This window comes from Electrona antarctica, assembly GCF_951216825.1.
Source record: "Electrona antarctica genome assembly, chromosome: 6".
NCBI classification, from domain to species: Eukaryota; Metazoa; Chordata; class Actinopteri; order Myctophiformes; family Myctophidae; genus Electrona; species Electrona antarctica.
Genome location: NC_136811.1, coordinates 59,936,965 through 59,950,952, shown reverse-complemented (window position 1 = coordinate 59,950,952; position 13,988 = coordinate 59,936,965). Strand labels below are relative to the sequence as shown.

The 13,988-nt window shown below is 43.8% G+C and overlaps 1 protein-coding gene across 1 annotated transcript in view; it reads right to left on the bottom strand.

The window, feature by feature from the left end:
- Nucleotides 1–13,988, bottom strand: part of LOC306925208 (uncharacterized protein) — a gene marked incomplete at its 3' end in the record, with an annotated part of 60,701 nt that overhangs the window by 28,248 nt on the left and 18,465 nt on the right. Inside the window, exons 4-6 of the mRNA XM_079503899.1 lie at nucleotides 8,811–8,994; nucleotides 6,526–6,771; nucleotides 5,019–5,162 (exon numbers count right to left, since the gene is read on the bottom strand). Coding sequence (XP_079360025.1) covers nucleotides 5,019–5,162; nucleotides 6,526–6,771; nucleotides 8,811–8,994 — 574 coding nt within the window. The remainder of the gene's footprint in view (nucleotides 1–5,018; nucleotides 5,163–6,525; nucleotides 6,772–8,810; nucleotides 8,995–13,988) is intronic.

Below are 13,988 nucleotides of genomic sequence, written 5' to 3'. Positions count from 1 at the left end.
ATTGAGCCAAATACCATGATACTGCTTCAATGTGCTGGTCTAAATCCAACCGTAAATTAAATTGAGCTAAATACCATGATACTGCTTCAATGTCCTGGTCTAAATCCAACCGTAAATTACATTGAGCCAAATACCATGATACTGCTTCAATGTCCTGGTCTAAATCTGACCGTAAATTACATTGAGCCAAATACCATGATACTGCTTCAATGTGCTGGTCTAAATCTGACCGTAAATTACATTGAGCCAAATACCATGATACTGCTTCAATGTCCTGGTCTAAATCTGACCGTAAATTACATTGAGCCAAATACCATGATACTGCTTCAATGTGCTGGTCTAAATCTGACCGTAAATTACATTGAGCCAAATACCATGATACTGCTTCAATGTCCTGGTCTAAATCCAACCGTAAATTACATTGAGCCAAATACCATGATACTGCTTCAATGTCCTGGTCTAAATCTGACCGTAAATTACATTGAGCCAAATACCATGATACTGCTTCAATGTGCTGGTCTAAATCTGACCGTAAATTACATTGAGCCAAATACCATGATACTGCTTCAATGTCCTGGTCTAAATCTGACCGTAAATTACATTGAGCCAAATACCATGATACCGCTTCAATGTGCTGGTCTAAATCTGACCGTAAATTACATTGAGCCAAATACCATGATACTGCTTCAATGTCCTGGTCTAAATCCGACCGTAAATTACATTGAGCCAAATACCATGATACTGCTTCAATGTCCTGGTCTAAATCCGACCGTAAATTACATTGAGCCAAATACCATGATACTGCTTCAATGTCCTGGTCTACCATGATACTGCTTCAATGTCCTGGTCTAAATCAAACCGTAAATTACATTGAGCCAAATACCATGATACTGCTTCAATGTCCTGGTCTAAATCTGACCGTAAATTACATTGAGCCAAATACCATGATACTGCTTCAATGTCCTGGTCTAAATCTGACCGTAACTTACATTGAGCCAAATACCATGATACTGCTTCAATGTCCTCGTCTAAATCCAACCGTAAATTACATTGAGCCAAATACCATGATACTGCTTCAATGTCCTGTTCTAAATCCGACCGTAAATTACATTGAGCCAAATACCATGATACTGCTTCAATGTCCTGGTCTAAATCCGACCGTAAATTACATTGAGCCAAATACCATGATACTGCTTCAATGTCCTGGTCTAAATCTGACCGTAAATTACATTGAGCCAAATACCATGATACTGCTTCAATGTCCTGGTCTAAATCTGACCGTAAATTACATTGAGCCAAATACCATGATACTGCTTCAATGTCCTGGTCTAAATCTGACCGTAAATTACATTGAGCCAAATACCATGATACTGCTTCAATGTCCTGGTCTAAATCCAACCGTAAATTACAGTGAGCCAAATACCATGATACTGCTTCAATGTGCTGGTCTAAATCCAACCGTAAATTACATTGAGCCAAATACCATGATACTGCTTCAATATCCTGGTCTAAATCCAACCGTAAATGAAATTGAGCCAAATACCATGATACTGCTTCAATGTGCTGGTCTAAATCCAACCGTAAATTAAATTGAGCTAAATACCATGATACTGCTTCAATGTCCTGGTCTAAATCCAACCGTAAATTACATTGAGCCAAATACCATGATACTGCTTCAATGTCCTGGTCTAAATCTGACCGTAAATTACATTGAGCCAAATACCATGATACTGCTTCAATGTGCTGGTCTAAATCTGACCGTAAATTACATTGAGCCAAATACCATGATACTGCTTCAATGTCCTGGTCTAAATCCAACCGTAAATTACATTGAGCCAAATACCATGATACTGCTTCAATGTCCTGGTCTAAATCTGACCGTAAATTACATTGAGCCAAATACCATGATACTGCTTCAATGTGCTGGTCTAAATCCAACCGTAAATTACATTGAGCCAAATACCATGATACTGCTTCAATGTCCTGGTCTAAATCTGACCGTAAATTACATTGAGCCAAATACCATGATACTGCTTCAATGTCCTGGTCTAAATCTGACCGTAAATTACATTGAGCCAAATACCATGATACTGCTTCAATGTCCTGGTCTAAATCCGACCGTAAATTACATTGAGCCAAATACCATGATACTGCTTCAATGTCCTGGTCTAAATCCGACCGTAAATTACATTGAGCCAAATACCATGATACTGCTTCAATGTCCTGGTCTAAATCCGACCGTAAATTACATTGAGCCAAATACCATGATACTGCTTCAATGTCCTGGTCTAAATCTGACCGTAAATTACATTGAGCCAAATACCATGATACTGCTTCAATGTCCTGGTCTAAATCTGACCGTAAATTACATTGAGCCAAATACCATGATACTGCTTCAATGTCCTGGTCTAAATCCGACCGTAAATTACATTGAGCCAAATACCATGATACTGCTTCAATGTCCTGGTCTAAATCCGACCGTAAATTACATTGAGCCAAATACCATGATACTGCTTCAATGTGCTGGTCTAAATCCAACCGTAAATTACATTGAGCCAAATACCATGATACTGCTTCAATGTCCTGGTCTAAATCCAACCGTAAATTACATTGAGCCAAATACCATGATACTGCTTCAATGTGCTGGTCTAAATCCGACCGTAAATTACATTGAGCCAAATACCATGATACTGCTTCAATGTGCTGGTCTAAATCCGACCGTAAATTACATTGAGCCAAATACCATGATACTGCTTCAATGTGCTGGTCTAAATCCGACCGTAAATTACATTGAGCCAAATACCATGATACTGCTTCAATGTCCTGGTCTAAATCCGACCGTAAATTAAATTGAGCCAAATACCATGATACTGCCTCAATGTCCTGGTCTAAATCCGACCGTAAATTACATTGAGCCAAATACCATGATACTGCTTCAATGTCCTGGTCTAAATCTGACCGTAAATTACATTGAGCCAAATACCATGATACTGCTTCAATGTCCTGGTCTAAATCTGACCGTAAATTACATTGAGCCAAATACCATGATACTGCTTCAATGTCCTGGTCTAAATCTGACCGTAAATTACATTGACCCAATACCATGATACTGCTTCAATGTCCTGGTCTAAATCTGACCGTAAATTACATTGATCCAAATACCATGATACTGCTTCAATGTCCTGGTCTAAATCTGACCGTAAATTACATTGAGCCAAATACCATGATACTGCTTCAATGTCCTGGTCTAAATCTGACCGTAAATTACATTGAGCCAAATACCATGATACTGCTTCAATGTCCTGGTCTAAATCTGACCGTAAATTACATTGAGCCAAATACCATGATACTGCTTCAATGTCCTGGTCTAAATCTGACCGTAAATTACATTGAGCCAAATACCATGATACTGCTTCAATGTCCTGGTCTAAATCCAACCGGACATTAACACCCTGAGCAGCATAAAAGGAGTTCTCCGTCCTACCAATTAGTAACGCTCGACGCTCAGGACGGAGATTAATAAAAGGACGGAACTTTATTGATATCAAAACCGAGGCTACATCAAGTAAAGCTACTTCAGCTGCATCCAAGACGGCGCGTCGCTAAATGTGCTCCGTTGCTGCAAATCACTGGGCGCTCTGATTCAATGGTCCTAAATACCTCCCCCCCCCCCCCATTCACATGGGTAATGCAGGGACCCCCCCCCCATTCACATGGGTAATGCAGGGACCCCTACTTACGTTCACATGGGTAATGCAGGGACCCCCTACTTACGTTAACATGGGTAATGCAGGGACCCCCTACTTACGTTCACATGGGTAATGCAGGGACCCCCTACTTACGTTAACATGGGTAATGCAGGGACCCCTACTTACGTTCACATGGGTAATGCAGGGACCCCCTACTTACGTTCACATGGGTAATGCAGGGACCCCCTACTTACGTTCACATGGGTAATGCAGGGACCCCCTACTTACGTTAACATGGGTAATGCAGGGACCCCTACTTACGTTAACATGGGTAATGCAGGGACCCCTACTTACGTTCACATGGGTAATGCAGGGACCCCCTACTTACGTTAACATGGGTAATGCAGGGACCCCCTACTTACGTTAACATGGGTAATGCAGGGACCCCCTACTTACGTTCACATGGGTAATGCAGGGACCCCTACTTACGTTAACATGGGTAATGCAGGGACCCCTACTTACGTTAACATGGGTAATGCAGGGACCCCTACTTACGTTAACATGGGTAATGCAGGGACCCCCTACTTACGTTAACATGGGTAATGCAGGGACCCCTACTTACGTTAACATGGGTAATGCAGGGACCCCCTACTTACGTTAACATGGGTAATGCAGGGACCCCCTACTTACGTTAACATGGGTAATGCAGGGACCCCCTACTTACGTTAACATGGGTAATGCAGGGACCCCCTACTTACGTTAACATGGGTAATGCAGGGACCCCCTACTTACGTTAACATGGGTAATGCAGGGACCCCCTACTTACGTTAACATGGGTAATGCAGGGACCCCTACTTACGTTAACATGGGTAATGCAGGGACCCCTACTTACGTTAACATGGGTAATGCAGGGACCCCCTACTTACGTTAACATGGGTAATGCAGGGACCCCTACTTACGTTAACATGGGTAATGCAGGGACCCCCTACTTACGTTAACATGGGTAATGCAGGGACCCCTACTTAAGTTAACATGGGTAATGCAGGGACCCCTACTTACGTTAACATGGGTAATGCAGGGACCCCCTACTTACGTTAACATGGGTAATGCAGGGACCCCCTACTTACGTTAACATGGGTAATGCAGGGACCCCCTACTTACGTTCACATGGGTAATGCAGGGACCCCTACTTACGTTAACATGGGTAATGCAGGGACCCCCTACTTACGTTCACATGGACAATGCAGGGACCCCCTACTTACGTTAACATGGGTAATGCAGGGACCCCTACTTACGTTAACATGGGTAATGCAGGGACCCCCTACTTACGTTAACATGGACAATGCGAGGACCTCCGACGTCAAAGGATTTGTCAAAAGCGTTGCTGTTGAGAAACAACGCAGTGCTCAGGTCGTTGTCCTCGATGGGGTCGCAGGTCATGGGGTCGCAGGTCATGGGGTCACAGGTTGATGTCTGTGTACAATACAATACAATACAATACAATACAATACAATACAATACAATACAATACGTCAGGAGCCTATCTCCTGCTTATAGCATGAGGCAGCATGACGCAGGAAGCCGGGACAACGCTCCACACGTCCCAGACTCTTGTGTTATATTATACTAGACCTGGAGAACGATGCAACTAATAATAATAGTAATAATAATAATGATATAATATTAGGGAACCTAATAATACCCGTTGTCAACTTGTCATAGCACCCGTTTTAACACATCTTGTGTCCAAGACGTCTTTGGACGTCTTTGGTATTACCGCACGTACAGTGTCCAAGACGTCTGTGGACGTCTTTGAAAAAAAATCAAAGAAATCAAAAAAAATACGTGGTGCCAAAGTTTGTGTTATTGCCATTGAGAATGCATTGGGCGTTTAAGTTAAATAACATTTAACATTTCAAAGTAAAAAGTTCCAGCATGTGTCTCCACAGTCAGCTGAATAAAAAAAATGAATGGATTTTCTAGGTGAAAGTGATTTTCACCCACTTTTGCGTGGGCACACAAAGTGTTAACACCTTAGAAGCCCGGAACTATTTAATCCATTTCATCCAGGGTGCCCATCATTTGTAGCGCACGGACGACTTTTACCGGCGCACCGGAAGCTGGTGTGCATGTCTGTGTAGCAGCTAACAATAGCCACACCACTCTAGAGTCAATCGACAACAACGGGAGGTAATAATAAATCTATCGCGACTAGCGATTGGACCGCTGAGCGCCGTCTAACACAGGATCTTTTTTCAGAATTAGACGGGATGATTTAGATCGGGAGTTATGATCGTTTTAAGATTTTCGTTTTCGTCAGCTAAACAGGCAGGGGAGATTTTCGATGACGTATCACTTTTTGACACGTCATCGGATCGGGCAACAAGCGCTCCAAGGCTCTAGAGTGATGCGAACGGTTTTGTTTTCATTAATCTCCGTCTTGTTTATCAATCTCCGTGTTGGGCACTTGACCATGACCTTGAACTTGGACGGAGAACTCCGGCTTGGACATCCAAGGTGTTAACTGTCTGTCTGTGTCCCACATGGATATCTCTGTATCTGTCTGTGTGTGAAGAGGGCAAGCTGATTGACTGTGAAAAGTGGACTGGTTAAGTAATCAATTGTCAGGTGTGGGGTTGCCATGGCAATTAATTGGCTGAGGCAGAGGCTGGAAAATTCACAGGTGAGGGGATTTAGGCCAAAAAGGCCCACTGGCAGAGCCTGACCAGAGCCTTTTGTGGTGGTTCTGGAGAACCGTATCGTACCGTACCGTATTGTACCGTACCGTACCGTACCGTACCACCGTATCGTACCGTACCGTACCGTATCGACCCACCTCTTGTTTGACGTGGTGGTGGTTGCGGCGGCGTCTCAGCCTGTGCTTCAGCCTCCAGACTCTGCTCAGGAGGTGGTGGTTGCAGTCTCGGAGGTCTCTGCAGCGCCGCAGCCTCCTCCTCAGCCTGAGGACCTCGCTGAGGAGGAGGGCGTTGTGCTCGCGGAGCATGTCCCTCTCCAATTCCACCTCCCTCCACAGGAGGGCGTTGGTGTGCTCGCGGAGCGCGTCCCGCTCCACTTCCACCTCCTAGTCCAAAAATGAAACGCCAGAGGTTAGACAAAATTGGATTATTTTGCTTCTCACCCGATTCTGACAGGACATTAGGTCTACTAGCTGATTCTGACAGGACATTGGATCTACTAGCCAGGGTGATTCTGACAGGACATTAGGTCTACTAGCCAGGATGATTCTGACAGGACATTAGGTCTACTAGTCAGGGTGATTCTGACAGGACATTAGGTCTACTAGCCAGGGTGATTCTGACAGGACATTAGGTCTACTAGCCAGGGTGATTCTGACAGGACATTAGGTCTACTAGCCAGGGTGATTCTGACAGGACATTAGGTCTACTAGCCAGGGTGATTCTGACAGGACATTAGGTCTACTAGCCAGGGTGATTCTGAAGGACATTAGGTCTACTAGCCAGGGTGATTCTGAAGGACATTAGGTCTACTAGCCAGGGTGATTCTGACAGGACATTAGGTCTACTAGCCAGGGTGATTCTGAAGGACATTAGGTCTACTAGCCAGGGTGATTCTGAAGGACATTAGGTCTACTAGCCAGGGTGATTCTGAAGGACATTAGGTCTACTAGCCAGGGTGATTCTGACAGGACATTAGGTCTACTAGCCAGGGTGATTCTGAAGGACATTAGGTCTACTAGCCAGGGTGATTCTGACAGGACATTAGGTCTACTAGCCAGGGTGATTCTGACAGGACATTAGGTCTACTAGCCAGGGTGATTCTGAAGGACATTAGGTCTACTAGCCAGGGTGATTCTGACAGGACATTAGGTCTACTAGCCAGGGTGATTCTGACAGGACATTAGGTCTACTAGCCAGGGTGATTCTGACAGGACATTAGGTCTACTAGCCAGGATGATTCTGACAGGACATTAGGTCTACTAGCCAGGATGATTCTGACAGGACATTAGGTCTACTAGCCAGGGTGATTCTGACAGGACATTAGGTCTACTAGCTGATTCTGACAGGACATTAGGTCTACTAGACAGGGTGATTCTGAAGGACATTAGGTCTACTAGCCAGGGTGATTCTGACAGGACATTAGGTCTACTAGCCAGGGTGATTCTGAAGGACATTAGGTCTACTAGCCAGGGTGATTCTGAAGGACATTAGGTCTACTAGCCAGGGTGATTCTGAAGGACATTAGGTCTACTAGCCAGGGTGATTCTGACAGGACATTAGGTCTACTAGCCAGGGTGATTCTGAAGGACATTAGGTCTACTAGCCAGGGTGATTCTGACAGGACATTAGGTCTACTAGCCAGGGTGATTCTGACAGGACATTAGGTCTACTAGCCAGGGTGATTCTGAAGGACATTAGGTCTACTAGCCAGGGTGATTCTGACAGGACATTAGGTCTACTAGCCAGGGTGATTCTGACAGGACATTAGGTCTACTAGCCAGGATGATTCTGACAGGACATTAGGTCTACTAGCCAGGGTGATTCTGACAGGACATTAGGTCTACTAGCCAGGATGATTCTGGCAGGACATTAGGTCTACTAGCCAGGGTGATTCTGAAGGACATTAGGTCTACTAGCCAGGGTGATTCTGACAGGACATTAGGTCTACTAGCCAGGGGGATTCTGACAGGACATTAGGTCTACTAGCCAGGGTGATTCTGACAGGACATTAGGTCTACTAGCCAGGGTGATTCTGAAGGACATTAGGTCTACTAGCCAGGGTGATTCTGAAGGACATTAGGTCTACTAGCCAGGGTGATTCTGACAGGACATTAGGTCTACTAGCCAGGGTGATTCTGACAGGATATTAGGTCTACTAGCCAGGGTGATTCTGACAGGACATTAGGTCTACTAGCCAGGGTGATTCTGACAGGACATTAGGTCTACTAGCCAGGGTGATTCTGACAGGACATTAGGTCTACTAGCCAGGGGGATTCTGACAGGACATTAGGTTCCTGTCAGAATCACCCTGGCTAGTAGACCTAATGTCCTGTCAGAATCACCTAGTAGACCTAATGCTCTGTCAGAATCAGGTGAGAAACAAAATAATCCAATTTTGTCCAACCTGAGAGGAATTCTTTACTTTATTTACTGGACTATCCCTGATGAGGAGGGCGTCCCTCTCCACTTCCACCTCGCTCCTCAGGAGGGCGTTGTTGCGCTGCTGCGTCTGCCGATCCACGCCTTCGGCGCCTCCCATCCCGGCCGCCACCAGAGGGGGGGGTGAGGAGGAGGAGGAGGGAGGGTCAACGATGGGCCTCGGGGGTCTAGGGATGGGAATTATTATCCATCAATTCATTCATTTAAATCTGAGAATCTTAACTTCCCCTAAAATCTACATTTTAGCTGATATACAGAAATAATACAAAAGGGATGTTATATTCCTTAAAGGGGCATTCCACTAATTTTCAACATTTTACTATGTCATTAATGTACCTTAGAGCTGTTGTGTGGAAATAATAAAAAAAGTTCCCCCATTCTGTGTTTCCTAGAACTAGAGGTCTGAAAAAAAATCATTAACATGGTGAAACACATCTTGATGACATCATCAAGATGTGTTTCACCATGTTAATGATTTTTTTCATAATTACAGTTCTAGGAAACACAGAATAAGGTATATTAATGACATAGTAAAATGTTGAAAATGGGTGGTTTTCCCCTTTAATCGATGGCATCTTTACTTGCGCAAGTATTGTGGTCGTGTGGTACGAATACACGTGTACGCTTGGTAGGTATTGATGGTGACATAATTAAGATATGTATCAATGCCAGGTTATAACTGGCTTTTGAGGGTGACGTAATAAACCGACAGCCAGTATACAGTATACCTACCAAGCATACGCACATAACAAAGCCAGCCAACAACAGTATAGTACTTTCAACTTACATACATATACTATGTATGTATACTTCATACATACGTTACAGTCCCGCCCCCTCCCGAGGACCAGAAGTGAATTCCCCATTAATTTTCCTCGTAGACTTTTCAAAAAGTATTTATATAAAGACGGTTATGCCGCGGACAAAGAAAACTGGAGTCATGACAATAAACACAATGTTTTTCGCCGATCAAATAATTTGTAAGAAGAAAAACATGGCAACACTTTGTTTTGTTTTTCTTCTTATTTGATCAGCGAAAAACATTGTGTTTATTGTTATGATTTGTCACAACTCGAGTTGGAAAACTTTTTAATTTCAAGGAGGGGGCGCGGTTCTGCTGCTGACCCAGTGTCTCATCTGTCTGTCTCGTCTGCTGTTTTTTATGTATTTTATGTCGTCCTAAGCAATCGCACCCCAATTATCTTTGTGGCAAAATGAAGCTTAACGTCGGCATGATACTGTGCCTGGCTGTGTGCCTTCTCAGTTGTTTAATCACTGAAGTATGGAGTTTACACGGAAAAGTCGGCGTCCTCGCCTATACTCGCGATCAGCTGTTATCGCTCAGGCACCCAGGCAAACCAGGAGACGCTGTTTTGGATTCACTGGAAAAGTATCCACAACTTAAAAATACCGGTACGCGAAAATGGAATAAAGATAAGAAACGAGGATCAAGGGGTGGAGTGAGAGCCAGATTAAGGAGGCGCGGCAGCAGACATCCTTTGCCGGTAATAACTTTTTCTAATGTCCGCTCTTTGAGCAACAAAATGAATGAACTGGTCGCTAAAATTAAATACGACAACGAATTCAGAGAGAGCAACCTCATCTGTTTTACAGAGAGTTGGTTGAAGGAGGAGATGTCAGACCCAAATCTGCCGGGTTACACAATAATACGGGCTGACAGAGACACTAATACGTCACGGAAATCTATTGGTGGTGGCTTGTGTGTCTATATTGACACACGCTGGGCTACCCAGTATACGGTCCGGGAACGCGTATGCACACATGACTATGAAATCCTGGTGGTCTCATTTCGTCCATTCTACCTCCCGAGAGAGTTTGGCCAGATTACAATCATACTGGCCTATGTACCTGGGCCGGATTTTGTGGGGGCTGCGGCCAGTATAGCCGAGTGCTACAACAACGCTCTGTCCCGCGCAGTTAACCAACCCGTTCTGCTGCTAGGGGACTTTAACTCTTGTGAACTGTCCGATCACCTGCCCACTCTACACCAGTACGTGGACTGTCCGACCCGCCTGGCACGCACCCTGGACAAGTGTTATGGCAACATACCAGACGCCTACAAATCCACCTGCAGGCCTGCCTTGGGGAAGTCTGACCATAATGTCATACACCTACTCCCACGCTACAGGGCTAAACTGAGACGGGAAAAAACAGTGACCAAGGAAATAGTGACCTGGACAGAGGACTGTAAGGAGGAAATGAGATGCGAGTTGGAAACGAGTGACTGGCTATTTCTTAACTCATGTGACACCCCTCACGAACTGATTGACACGTTTACATCCTATCTGTTGTTTAATGAAAGTAAAATCATGCGAACTAAATCTGTCAAAATATTCCCTAATAACAACTTATGGATGTCTAGTGATCTGAAGGGTTGCATTCGTGAGAAGAAACATGCTTTTAAAAATGGTAATGTTGAGTTAGTTCGAGAAAAAAGATGTGAATTAAGATCTAAACTGAAACAAGCAAAAATAGATTACAAAGATAAAGTTGAGAACCAATACTTTGCAGGGAATGCCAAGAAAGCATGGGAAGGTTTAAATGTGATGATGGGCAGGGAAACTAAGCAAAAGCGTACCCCCCTGTCGCACCCCTCTCCATCTTTTGCTAACGATCTAAATATCTTTTTCAGCCGTTTTGATAAGAATGACTTCAGTGCTGAGCGTGATAGTGTGTGTATGTCCATTCCGGACTATGTCCCTATCACACTCAGTGAAAATGAAATTGTAGCTAGCCTTTCCTGTATTAAGCCCAACTCGGCCCCTGGGCCTGATGGCCTTAGAGGTAGAGTGTTGAAAGAAAATGTTCATGAACTTAAAGGTATTGTGTTGATGCTATTCCAGTATTTGCTTGACTCTCTAACAATGCCCAATTTATGGAAAATATCTTGTATTGTGCCTCTCCCCAAGAAGCCTGGAGCCACTGAACTAAAAGACTTCAGGCCCATTGCTCTTACTTCCATTTTGGGAAAATGTTTTGAAAGAGTCATAAGCAGACAAATCACAGCGATGGTTTCTAACAGCTTAGATCATCTCCAATTTGCTTATAAAAGTCAGAGAGGAACTGATGATGCAACTATCAGCCTGTTTAACACCCTGTCAAAGCATCTCCAAGTCCCCTCCCACTTTGCCAGGGTCCTTTTTATTGATTTTACCTCTGCTTTCAACAGCATGCAGATACACACCCTTCTGCAGAGACTCATTGACATAGGGGTAAATGGAGGTATTATCCATCTTGTCAGAGACTTCCTCTCTGACCGTCCTCAACAGGTCCGTGTTAATGATACTCTGTCCGACATCACTGTGCTTAACACCGGTGCTCCACAGGGGACTATCTTATCCCCCTTACTTTTCTCCTTATATACAAATGAATTCCAGTTAGATCAGGATATATTTCATTTGTTCAAATATGCGGATGATATGGCCCTGGTTGCCTTACTGAAGAAGGGGGACACAGCGGGGGAGGAAGCATACAGAGTACATGCGTCATCTCTTCAGAACTGGTGCGAGAAAAGCTCCTTAGGGATCAATGTGACAAAAACAAAAGAACTTGTCATTCATGAAAAGGAACCTGTGCAGTCCATTACAATTGGTGGACAAATAGTGGAGATAGTAGACACTTTTAAATACTTAGGCACATATATTGACAACAAACTCAATTTCAGTGAAAATACTGACCAGATTTTTAAAACTTGTAACCAACGCCTCCATCTACTACGCAAGCTCAACTCATTTGGAGTGAGTAAGCATATTATGGAGACGGTCTATAAAAACCTGATAGAGGGAATTTTGACGTTTAACATGGCTATGTGGTATGGAAATCTAAATGTAAAAGGAAGAGGCAAGCTGCAGAGAATAGTAAACCTAGCATCAAAAATCATTGGGAAGAGACAGCAACAAATAGGCTGTATCTACAAGGAGGTACTTCGTAGAAAAGCTATCAAGATAGCAAACGACCCCTCTCATCCACTCTGCAGGGAGTTCGAGCTACTTCCCTCTGGTAGACGGTACAAAGTGCCAAGAGCTAACCGTAACATTTTTAAAAATTCCTTCATACCAAATGCCATTAAGGCACTAAATGATACCATGTCTCGCTAGATTTGTTTGTTTTTTCAATGTATTTGCCACTGTTGTCCTGCACTTTTTGTTTTGCCATGAGAAAATAATTGTGTTACGTGTTGTTGCTGTTGTTGTAACTGTTTGTTTTTTACTGTTGAGACCGAAGACAAATTTCCATACGTGGACAAATAAATGAAACTAACTAACTAACTAACTTTGTCCGCGGCGTAAACGGCTTTAACCCATTCTGGGTGTTATGACTCATGCCATACACAGCTAAGTACGTCTGTGTACTGAACTTGAGATACAGTGTACTTCATAAGTCACAGTGCAGCTTGCATTGTGCTTGATAGCGGGATGTTTCTCTGTCTGCATTGTACTGTCTTGATATGTGAGGTATTCTGTTAGGTGGCACCCATAAGGTCCACCCATAAGGTCCACCCATAAGGTCCACCCATGAAGTCCACCCATAAGGTCCACCCATAAGGTCCACCCATGAAGTCCACCCATAAGGTCCACCCATGAAGTCCACCCATAAGGTCCACCCATAAGGTCCACCCATGAAGTCCACCCATAAGGTCCACCCATGAAGTACACCCATAAGGTCCACCCATAAGGTCCGCCTGGCATGGTCCACCCATAAGGTCCACCCATAAGGTCCGCCTGGCATGGTCCACCCATAAGGTTCGCCTGGCATGCCGACAGTAAGGCTAGCCTTGCACATCATCATGCCACGTTCCTATGTCGCGCATCATCATATCTTACCGTCTGTTTCTATGATCCAGCACTATATATATTCATCATCATATCTTACTGTCTGTTTCTATGATCCAGCACTATATATATTCATCATCATATCTTACTGTCTGTTTCTATGATCCAGCACTATATATATTCATCATCATATCTTACTGTCTGTTTCTATGATCCAGCACTATATATATTCATCATCATATCTTACCGTCTGTTTCTATGATCCAGCACTATATATATTCATCATCATATCTTACTGTCTGTTTCTATGATCCAGCCCTATATATATTCTTACTGTCTGTTTCTATGATCCAGCCCTATATATATTC